Below are 12,270 nucleotides of genomic sequence, written 5' to 3'. Positions count from 1 at the left end.
AATTCAGTGTGTGTAACAAGAGAGACAGTCCAAAGGAAAAAATACATTCTTGTATCCACCTGGGTTGGTGTGATAAATAAAAATGTAATTTAAATTAGTTGATAAGTTTTGATAAGTTGAACAGTTTCTGTTCAGAGTTTAGTAAATGTTCATTTCTAGCTATAGAAACTACTTCTGCTGGTTTCCCATCCTACCAGCTAGTATCTGACATTCATCTGGTATCACAGGTTTTACAGTAATCAGAGCAGCATTTAGGACCACAACTTCTTATGACAGTAGATTTGAGTACACTCACTGTGTATTTTTCTCAGGCTTTTTAAGATATTTACTTACAGAGGGGACAAGGGTTTGTGTGTACTGTTACACAAGTTCTATTGCCCTCAATTTTCCAGCTACGCCACCAATTTCTTTAACATTTTGCTCTCACGCACACACACTTGAGTTAAAGAGTGGTTATTTTGATCTCCTTCCACTTTGTGCGGAACCCCCCTTTCCGCAGGCAGGGGGTTTAAATACAGGCTGACACTGTCACTTCCGTAAAAGCTAAATGTTGCCTAAATGCTTAATGATCAGTCTTTTTTTTGAAAATTCTTCCTTCATTCACGCAATAACTACTCAAACTACTGACAAGTTCTAATTATGATTGTTGAACTGGTTTACTTTGGTAATAAAATATAGCCTTTCAGTCTTCCTTAATTAACTCATCTGATTTCCCCCAGGGAAAAAGTACAAAGGGGTTTTGTGAGAAGGAATATTAACAGCTACAATTTGTTAGCATAATGAATGTGATGAATGTGCACTGAAATGCCTCCTAACAGGAATTCAACACAGATTTTTACAGCCTTTAAAAGACTTTGATATTTGAGGCATTTCAGTTTGGACTTTCTCAGTCTCCATGTTTGGGGATATGTTTCCATTTACTATGGAGAATATTCAGTCCATATTGTTTTAAAATTGCCCTTAACTACTCTATCAGTTCCAGTTATCCTGGATTTGTGAAATATATATATTAAGCCAGAGGTTAGTCAAATAAGTGATGACAGAATATTAAAGCATTTATTTTCAGTCAGCAATTAATGCAAGCAAGAAGCAATCTTTGTGTGAAAAACAATAGTTCATATGCAGAAGTCAAAAGCCTACAAAGACAGTGTAGCTCCTTGTTTGAAGCAACAGTCCATATAAAGCTGAGGAATGTAGTTTTCTCAAAAGCATCACAGCTATGAAAGGAACTCCCCCCCTCAAATCCTTTAACAAATCCCAGATGAGATGGTGAAACTGTACAGCCCCTATCAAGTGAACTGAGTTGCACAATCTACTGTATCTACATGAAATGATTAGTTTCAAGGGTACAATAACAGACTGTTATTTATCTGGTTTTCTAGTTTAGCTCTTTTTGAGTTGCATTTTTTAGCATGTAGATATGTGAAATGTGAACTGTGAAAAAGAGAAAAAGATGGTGGAAGGAAAAAAAAAGCTCTATCCCTCTTTTTTGAACATTTGAGCTTTCTTTCTCTTGCAGCAGCCCCAGATTCATTTTTGAACTTATTTGAAAGAGCTGAAAAATTCTGTCAAATCATCAAGAATCCAATCATACTACAGTAACTCAGTCTTCCACATACAATTAACGGGGCACAGTCATAGCTCATGTCATCTAACCTGACATTATATAGCCAAAGGGAAGCCAGAGAAGGAGGATTATGATTGAGTCTCCATTTAATCACCACCCTACCTTATATCATTGAGCACTGGCAGCCCAAAGCGACTGGAATAGTGGTGGAATCACTCTGGAAAAAAATATAGCTCTGTGAAAAAGTTTTCACCCATCCAGTCTCACATTTCAGCAGTTAGCAGCCAAACACTTGAGGTGTATTTATGGTGGTTTAACTGACTGAAAAACTGAATGTTAAGAAATGGCTTTAATTCTGAATCTGATATGTTGTCTTTTTACTGTTTACAAAATGATGCATCAAAAAAACAAAACAAAAAAAAACGCACGTTATTTTTGCATCGAAAAAGTCGTCTCTGTTAGCTAGTATAATGTTAATGGTATTAGCAGCACAAAGATGCTGCCTCCCTGCATGTGAAGTCCACCACAGTCAACAGCTCCATCTGGAGTCTGTGTGGATATGAAAACAGTTAACTAACTTGCACACAATTCTGATAAAAATGAATCAACACAACTTTCCTGATATCACTTAATCATTTCTTGACGCATTTTAAGTGACAACTGAACCAGAAAGTAAATAACATTGAGCATAGCTCCATTATGACAGCTTTTTCTCCCCTGTACCACAACAGACAGCCCAATGCCTACATTGCAAAATTTAATTAAAACTGTGTCAAAAGATATTGCAGGGACCTATATTCCATGATACAAACAGACCACAGGCTTTAAAAGACTTGCCCATGGGTACTGCATGTCATCAAGGTTTTCCAAACAGCCAGCTCATCTCAAATACTGTAAATTGTTGCTAAGAAGCACAATAGAGTCAGGTGATGTGCGCAGGCGACTGTGAGAGGAACATGTGGACACAGAGACTAATTGATTGTTAGCATCTTCTGTCCATGAACATTTTTAAGATTATTTCATCTTCTGACCTCAACCCACAGTGTCAGCCACAGAGTCTCCACTTTGGACATCATCTCATTAATTTCTTCTGTCTTTCTTTCTCCTCCAATCAGCCCTCTCCTCCACACACAAACACACACACACCTTTCTGTCTCCTGTGGATGATCTGAGGTGAAATATTGATTTAGCTTGGTTGAGACCTGCACTGGGCCACAAACCCCACGCACATAAGTTGCACTCCTGTTACCTTGAGAGAGTTCTCCGATCGATCCCTGCCAGGTTTTTTGTCGTCAGCCAGACAAAGTCGGAGACTGACACTACTCTGATATGATCTCAGTGCACATGCCCACAGAGAGGAAGCTTGATATAGGAAGGCAGGAGGTGCATGCAAACCGCTTGAAGCCAGAGTGATTCATCTAAGCAAGAGAAAATAGAGAGCGAGGAGAAAGAACAGGACTATCTAGGGATGAAACTATTCATTGCTTATTTTTAATGTAATTCTGAGTCCAACAGCTGTCGGATTCTCTTTGAAATATTTAAACAGCTGGTAGATACAGGTCTGAAATTAATTAAAATTGAAACAATGATGAAATCATGTCAATATCAAATAAATGCAAAGTAGAACATTTATTTTCCAAGATTTGATGATAAAAACCATGAGCCAAGTAGTACGGAGTACCAGACATGCACTGTAGTATATGTTCTCTATGTGCTACTGCATTATACACTACATTCGTACAGACATATTTTCAAGGCTTACATTTAAAACTGCAAATTCCTTAATAACAAACACAACTCTCCCACAGTCCTTTTTGCACTTCATTGTTGTAGCTGCACACTTGTTCCTGAAGTATGTGTTAATTTAGCCAGTCACATGCACAGTAATATGTTGTGTTACATACATTTTACATCACTAATAACTTCCGCATCCAGCATGTGGTGAGCATGGTGGAGTACTTTTTAGATTAGTTTAGATGAGACCAATCTATGCAAGGAAATTAGATCACAGCAGCAAATGCAATAAGAATGAAAACACACTAATGGAATATGAAATAAGCAATACAAGACAAAGAGCATTTAAGGAGAACTTGGGGACACAAAAAAATTTGGAAGAATAGTATGAGCTTCTGCATCTGGCATTTTAAAAAGCGAACTTGAAGAAAATTTTACCATTTTGTCTGCATTATGGCAGCTCCATGGACAATCAAATATCCTTGTGCAGTCAACCTGTGGTTCTGCATTTTATCTCATACACTTAATACAGTCTAATACTGAATCACTGAGTAATAAAATTAAAAACACCAAAATTACACGTTTGTAATACTGTGTTCAACCATTTTCTATCACTGAGAGTAGACTGAAAACAGGATTTACTGCGTGGCAGTTGTCTTAGTCTGCATCTGTCATCAGTTGAGGTCTTCTGACCCAAATACTTTATCAGACTCCACACAGCTCCCTCTGAAATCACACAAGGCTTCATACAATTTTACTCACACTCCCCAAGACCTGCAAACGGACTCTAATGTGTCAGTGGAGGTGTCCCCGGTCTCCTCTGTGGTTTAACACCTTTATGTGTGACACATTTTCTGTAATGCTAACGGCCTTTGTTAATCTCTTCAGTTACCTAAAGAAATTGTTTGTTTTTACCATTATGGACAAATGGGTTTATCTGAGAGATAACTGAAAATTTGGTGTGGTTAGAAAGAGCGTTTGTTGACATGGTCATTGTAACCTTGAAAATGAGGTCTGGCATTACCCGTACTGGTGAAAACACAGTGTAAATGAGCCATGTCATTATCTTGGCTTCCTGAGTGCCACTACACACCACTGTCCCTGCAGGGCAAGCCTCTATACACGTGTGTGACAGTGTTTACTTATATACTTGCAAGTCTCATAAATCTGCCCATTTGGTCTGGTTAGGACCAGTTAAACAGGGTCCATAAAGTATAAGACGTCATCAACTTCTCACGGTCCCCTATTAACCCCCTTTGATGTTTTAGACTGATGGAAAATGCAGAAATGGAGTACATACTGTGTACATGCGCACACACACACACACAGATCTTCTGTGCCTGTTCCCTAGACTGGCCAAAAAACTGACAAGTGGTGTTTTGTTGTTTTTTTTTGTATGTGTGAGCTTGTCAGTATTTGTGGCAGCCTGTTGTTAACACTGCACTGACCTGGATGACAACAGCATGAAGCAAATGGCTTAAAAGTAGGCAGCTTTCCCAGGCAATTAGCATCAAATCTCTGCCTCAGTGTGCAATCTCATCCTCCCGCCACCGTTTTTCCATTTCACCCTAATTTCTCTCCCTCCTTCTCAGGTGCCCCAGGCCACCATGAAGGTGATTTATTCCCCAGGCTGAATCTGGGCATTGCTCCATTTCCTCTCCCTGTCTCTCTCTCTCTCTCCCTCTCTCTCTCTCTCACACACACACACACACACAAAAGGGGGAAAAAGTTAGTATCACTTTATCATTGACTGGGAGGCTAGCTATAAATGTCTCTGCTGCACAGGAAAAGAAACGAAAGGGGGAAAGGTGGCTACAAAAAACTGGTTTTGGCTGTGAGGTGATTACAGCCACCACTGGGTTGGACGTCCACATCCAAAAGGCGGGGTGACGTTCTCCACATAAATACTGGCAGTGCATCGAGGCATTAGATGACCCTGTGAGTGAGTTGTCATCATCCGAGGAGCGCATTTCACCGTGCGCAGGATCTCTGGACTGAACTGAACTGAACTGTGAGGAAAAATCCTGGAGAATTAATGATAATGTTAGTTTTTGCGCCTCTCACTGTGGAGATTGGATCGCGCTGACATCAAGAAAATGCGTCATGATGAAAAGTCAAGTGTGATGCGGTTTCTCTTTCATGCGACGTGGGAAAAGAGCGAGAAAGTGGATTTTGACCCCAGTGAAAGTGCATATTTCCAAAACCGCATGAATACTACAGGAGACGCGCATCACGCCACCGGATAGTGGAGAGGATACGGCGCACGGTACAGGAGCGCACAGGTAGATCGAATCCCATCAACGAATCTCTCTGCATGTACGAGAAAACAATGGGTTTAAGAAACGAAATTTAAACTCTTGTTTTATGATATAACATTTTAAGATAACATTTTTATGATAGATTATTTTAGTCATGACCCTTTAAGTTTTATTTATTTAACATAGACCTAACGAGCCACGCATGTGAAATGGCTCTAATGACTGTGGGCTATACCTATTATAATTTGGTGAACAAAAATGTCAAGCCCGATGCAGTCTGAAGGGGACAGGGGCTTCGAGTGTTTGTTTTCTCAACAGCATGCTGCGGGCTGCGCGTCACTCCCGTGTTTTGGAGCGCGGTTCAGTGAATCTGCACGTCAGACCATTTATTTGTGCAACACATTTTCACTGCCTCAGGTTGAAACGTCTGACAACTGACAGTTATAAGATTATTATTATTATTTTAGGTCACCCACAAGGCACCAGGTCAGGACATTTAAAGGCCACTCTCACCGTGGCAGCATGAATTATCAGATTGAAGGAAGGCAGTTGGTCGTTGCTCTCATTTCCGGCTTTACATTAATGCAGTGTATAATACACTTATGGTATTTTAGATACGTACACAACCTTGAGGCTCCATACAAAATTTGAAAAGGGGATAACAGTCTCATCAACTTAAGATATTTCAACAAAGTTTCACTGAAAACACCATGATATGTTTATTTTCATTTCTTGCTTTCATATAGATTGACCTACAGAATGCAAATAATAAACTCTTCAATAAGAGTGCAACATAAAGTAAACAATTAAAAAATGTTTCTCATCAAGACAAAGAGCCAATTTGACAAATAATGTCCAAACACTGGCCTCTCAAACACAAAGCAATTGTGATGAATGCCGCTTGCAGTTGCATTACAGTAAAAGATAAAGAGAGAAATGATCTGAATACAGCAAAAACAATGGAAAAGGCAGAGGCAGATCCTGAGGCATTTTAGTCACATCAACTGAAGATGATATTTTTCCTTCAACCTGAGCTAAAATTTGCTGTTATTCTAAGCTGAATGCAGAAAAACAAACTCAGAGCAAACGTCCGTACTGTCAATCAGTAAAATCTTCTTTCGAGTCTTTGTGTATTTCACCTCCTGTTGAATCTTTATCTTGGATGGCCCGTCTTTCAACAGAAGCTGCTCCGTAGGATTTTGCTTTCGCTCTGTTCCACACATGTTCACAGTTTGGGAAACAACTGATGAGAATTACTTTCTATTGAGAATGAATTCTAACCCTCGTGGAGAATTAATATCCATTTGTGTACAGAAAGGATTTACAAAACTATTAACGTTTGCAAAATGAGTTTGGCCCAGAGACCCACTTCAACAGGGTTAATGTTAACATCATATATATTTGTCACTGTAGCACTCTAGCCCTTCAAAGGTGTGGACTACTTGGCACTTGACTGCAGGTTTTTGTTCTCTCTCTCTCTCCCCCTCCATCATGGATATCTAATCGTATTTGAAACCTGCTTAACTAACACTGTCTTCTTCTAAAGTGCAACTTCCTATTAAGAGAAATGGCATGTTGGCCACTTGCCCAGACCACTCAGTGGAAAGTTTCTCTCCTCTCCCGGTAAATATGGGCATCTTGCCCAGAGAGCACCCATGTGTTTTTGTGACTGTGTGTGGTGCAAAAGGTAGACATAACTTGAATTCTCTGAAGCAGAAATTCACAGAATCTTAGAACACCCACAGTACACATTTTTTGTTGTTGCTGTTAGGTGTACCATATAATAATTGTACATCCATGTTTGTCTTTTCTATCATAAGCTATTTCCTACTGTAATCCAAACGGACATCAGCACTCCCTTCTTTCAACATGGACAGCTACAACTGGACGTCGATGTCTGAGAATGTCACCGTGTCTATCCCCCAGCCCTACCCCAGCTACACCACCAACAATTTCTCTGAGGTGCCCACACCAATGCCCTTCAGCGTGGTCACTGCAGTCATCTACGCCATTGTCTTCATTGTGGGATTTCTGGGTAACACGCTGGTCATCTATGTGGTGGTCCGCTACACAAAGATGAAAACAGTAACAAACATGTACATCCTTAATTTAGCCCTGGCGGATGAACTCTACATCCTGGGAATTCCTTTCCTTGGCACTAACAGTGCGCTTTCCTATTGGCCGTATGGGGATTTCTTCTGCAAGGTGTGCATGACTGCTGATGCCATGAGTCAGTTCACCTCCACCTTCTGCCTGACGGTGATGAGCATCGATCGCTACCTGGCTGTGGTTTATCCAATTCAGAGCGCCAAATGGAGGAAGCCACAGGTGGCCAAGGTTTTGAATGGTATGATGTGGGTTGTGTCCTTCCTGATTGTGCTGCCGGTCACCATCTACTCGCATGTACAGGAGGAGTTCAACACCTGCAACATAAGCTGGCCTGAGCCACATGAATTGTGGTCCATTGTCTTCATCCTCTACACATCCATCCTGGGCTTCTTTGGTCCCCTGTTTGTCATCAGCCTCTGCTACCTGCTCATTGTCATCAAGGTAATGAGATAAACTTGGCCTCTGGCTGTTATTGGTTTCTAACACAATTTTTGAAATTTCCTATGAGGTTCTGCTCTCATAATCTCATAAAACCTATTCAATCAACCATCTCACTTTCAGGTGAGGTCGGCAGGTGTGCGTGCAGGCCTGACTAAACGGCGGAAGTCGGAGCGTAAGGTGACACGCATGGTGGTAATCATCGTGTTGGTGTTTGTGTTTTGCTGGCTGCCCTTCTTCATTACCAACATTGTCAACCTGTTTTATATCATCCCTGAGAGCAAAACCACTGCTACTGTCTACTTCTTCCTGGTCATCCTTACCTATGTCAACTCCTGCGCCAACCCAATCCTCTATGGCTTCCTCTCTGACAACTTCAAGCAGGGATTCCAGAAGGTGCTCTGCTTCCACAAACCAAATGGTGTTACCACTGCAGACCAGATGGGAGGTAGACAGACTGCACCCAAGGTAAACCACAATCCTGTAATCTCATCCAGAAATCACACACAGAATGTAATTTCTGAATAAAGGCAGACATTCTTCTTCATTCTTTATTTTTCTATTACCACATTTTACAGCTGGAATATCTCTTGAATATGCATTGGGCTTTAAGCTTTTCAGGTCACCCCATTTCAGATTTGAGCATCTGTTGCTGTTAAAACTTGGTCAAAACAATGGGAGACATAGTTATTCTGCCTCTTTTATTATTGGAAGTCATTCTCAGTAACATGTTTCATAGTTATATTTATGCTTCAGGACCATACCCTAACAAAATCTGCAGTGCCATCAGCACCCCCCACTGTCAGAGTGTTCCAAAATGTCCTCTTTTCTTCAGTGTGAAAATGTGACCTCGAGTGACAAAGCCCACTTTAGGTGACAGACAGGAAAGAGCTGAGCCACAGGTTATAACGCTAAACAATAGCATTTTCAGAATTTTCTTTTTTGAAAAAGGGAGCAACCAGCAGCTTATGTCAATGTTTTCTGTTACTAAGCTCATCTATGATACTGTTTGTCATTCTGTCTTTATTGTATCTTTAATCTCAGTCCGCGTGATGTTGTTTCTACAGTCTCTCCAGATGGAGGTTGTTGGGAACTTTGACAAGGAGCCTTTCACCTCAAAATTAGCAGTGAATGGGCAGTGATTGCTATGACCCACCGTGTACTAGTGCACTAGCCACCACATGGAACTTGGACAATTTATCCTTGGACCTTTCATTGATTGGTATGTCCTGTCTTTATCCTCGCTCTCTGACTGAGACATTTCTGGAGAGGGCCAGAGGAGTCAATGCTGGAGAGAAAACTACTTACAGCATTCATCACATTAGAATAAAGCATTTTTGGTTGTACTCTGTGTCTTTGTACTGTTACCAGATTGACTGCATTATACAAAACAGTTTCTGTAATGATGTATGATCTCAGTATAATACAAAATGCAGTCATGAGAGTTTCAAATGCTGTAAATTCTTGAAGAGCTCTAGTGAGAACCAGACTTTCTTGTCAAACAGATGCATACTACAGGCATTCTTGGTTTCTTGATTCTTTATATATATAAATATATGTTAAATATAAATAAATATTAAATATATATATATAGTATTTTAGTAAGAATCATTGTTTTCTGATCTGCTTTTGTTTAATTTGTTTTCATTTTTTAAATGGATACTCAACACTTCCTTTATGTTTACCTGTTGCCTTGATAATTTCATTGTAATGCTCATTTCACAGCACTAAGAGGCATCTGCGCAGGAAGTGTTGAGTTAGCAGTACAAGCCATCTTAACAACTAATGACTGGAATCAAACAGGGAGTGAGAACAATATTTATGTTCAAGCAATAGTTCAATATTTTGGGAAATAGTATTATTAACATTCTGTTGGAGAATCAGATGAGAAGACTGCTCTTTGTGTTTGTCTTAGTACAGATAAGATAAGCCTACAACCAATAGGAGATTAGCTTAGCATTAAAAAACTACCTTGGCTTTGTCCAGCAGTAGCCTATCAATCTCAAATTATAAAAGCCACAAATTGCTGTTTTTGTGCCTCCATGCCAACAACAGTTGTAGCCAGAGGTATTTTGTTTGCAGGTCTGTCATCATTCTCGTTTTTGGCCATAACTCATTCGCTAATTCTGGAAAAATTTTGCACAAATGTTTATAATAGAATAAAATGATGAAGTGAAGGCATTTTATATCAAAAAGGTCAAAGGTCAACTTCACTATGACATCATGCTATTCTGCACTTTTCTGGCCATTATTCAACACCATAAATCAGAAATAGAAGAAGAGATCTTGATCAAGTGTGTAGCTTGCAAAGCATACATCACATTACTGAAGGTAAAGACGTTTTTCTTTGACTTTAGAGGACAGACAGGAGAGTGGTATCAGTCAAGCAGCAAGCAAACAAGCAAATTTCAAACAAGCAAAAAGTCCAACTATTTCTTTATAACTCAGAGCAATAGAGTGATGGAATTAATCCTGTGGAAATGTACAAACTGAATTAAATTCAGTTTGTACATTCGAGAATTTACAGTATTTGATTTGCTACAACCAGAGTGATAACTGTTCTCCTGGTTAGTGTAAAGCTGGTTGAGATATTTTTGATGATCGTGATTGTTATATTTCTTTTGAGTTGTTAGTTTTGGTAGGCTTTTTGTGACATTTCAACTTTAATGTTACAAAGCTGTGAAAAATGCCTTGAGATAGCACAGCCAAGTATTGTCCTCCAGTGGATTTATCTCTTCTCTCTCACATTGTTAAAACAAACATACTGTTGGAGTGGATAACTTGGTGGAGTGAGAAAGCATATCATTTCCCAGTCTCTGCAACATACCTTATCATATCCTGACTCACCTTTTAGCTGTGAGCTTTGACATTTGATACCAACATCATTGGGAAGGTGCTGGACAACACTGTAGCATCTCCATAGTTGTAACTTGAGCCAAGCAAAGACCATGTTAATGATGTTTATAGTGAATTTGAGCTCATGTGAAAAGCTACCCTGTAAGATGGAGCTGTGGAAGCATGGATACCTTTCACAGGAGAAAAGGGATTTATTAGTGTTAGAAACACTGTGAATTTTAAAATGGTAGGTAATTTTGAATATGGTGTTTTGAGTTCCTTGACGTCCTCACACATATAACAAAAATGCTAACAGGGTTATGTCATTGTGAATATTAAATAATAAACGATCAAGTATGTTATGCATGCTCACTTTGCATTAATCCAACACAGTACAGTGTAGGGCTGCTGACATGTGCCAGCATGAAACAAAGCTCATTTATGTGTACATTTATCTTGTGAACAGCAAGCTGATGTTTATTGTTGCTGTGATTTATCAACATTATGGCAGGTTTATGTTTCAGACTGAAGCACTTTACTGTTATTTCCAGTTGAAAAAAGGCAAGTGGCAGCTTTACACTTAAATGTTAACATCTGTCAACATAGACCAATTTAGTTTCTGATTTTTGTAAATGAAGTTAAAGAAGTTTTATTGCCAAATCAGAGGGAAGAAGAAGTATCCTTTTCCAAAGGCAGGTCACTGGAGCAAATTTGGATGCATTATGTGTTATGGCTCTAGAGCACAGGCTTGCCACAGAAATAAAACCTTTGCATAAAAAAATCTGACAAACTGATGTCAGCAAAGTTTAGCTAGAAAGTTAAAAGTTTCCCTGTGAGCTGACTTTTTTTATTTGTTGTTGGTGGTGGGATTTTGTTTATTTGTTTGTTTCATCCCAGATGAATGATCTAGCAATGCTTTCACTGTTATTTTAATAAATGTAATCATATCAAAACATTTGATACGTTAAAATTTCTTTTTTAAACAACTGTTATACTCGCACGATTTTCCTCTTACTGCTTTATCATCAGGGCAATAGAAGTAGCTGCCATAGAACTCAACACATCTGCACAGCCTGTATGCCCTTGCACTGCAACACAAATCCAAATATCCACAAACCCAAAATAAAAGAATCAAAAAGCATCTTAAAGGGACATTCTGGTATGTTTCAGACTGGTGTATTCCTCATAAATGTGGCCATCGTGATTCTAGGGGTCATGAACTAATTTGTTCACTCACTACCTCCATTGCAGAGATTCGGGGAAATGAGAACTTCTGCAAAACTATGTTTATCAGGGCAATCTGCGCAAGCCGCCTGTAGCTTTCCAAAT

The 12,270-nt window shown here is 39.4% G+C and overlaps 1 protein-coding gene across 1 annotated transcript; it reads left to right on the top strand.

Moving 5' to 3' along the window:
• Positions 1-5,165: 5,165 nt before the first annotated feature.
• On the top strand, positions 5,166-11,896 carry LOC121198475 (somatostatin receptor type 5-like). The gene is made up of 4 exons (XM_041062657.1): positions 5,166-5,583; positions 7,380-8,109; positions 8,230-8,574; positions 9,174-11,896. The coding sequence occupies exons 2-4, from the start codon at positions 7,429-7,431 to the stop codon at positions 9,246-9,248; spliced, it is 1,101 nt and encodes a 366-aa protein (XP_040918591.1). The 5' UTR covers positions 5,166-5,583; positions 7,380-7,428; the 3' UTR covers positions 9,249-11,896.
• The last annotated feature ends 374 nt before the right edge of the window (positions 11,897-12,270 follow it).

Source organism: Toxotes jaculatrix, chromosome 18, assembly GCF_017976425.1.
Source record: "Toxotes jaculatrix isolate fToxJac2 chromosome 18, fToxJac2.pri, whole genome shotgun sequence".
Lineage (NCBI taxonomy): Eukaryota > Metazoa > Chordata > Actinopteri > Toxotidae > Toxotes > Toxotes jaculatrix.
The sequence above is the reverse complement of the archived record's forward strand: the minus strand, read 5'-3'. Positions and strand labels throughout refer to the sequence as shown.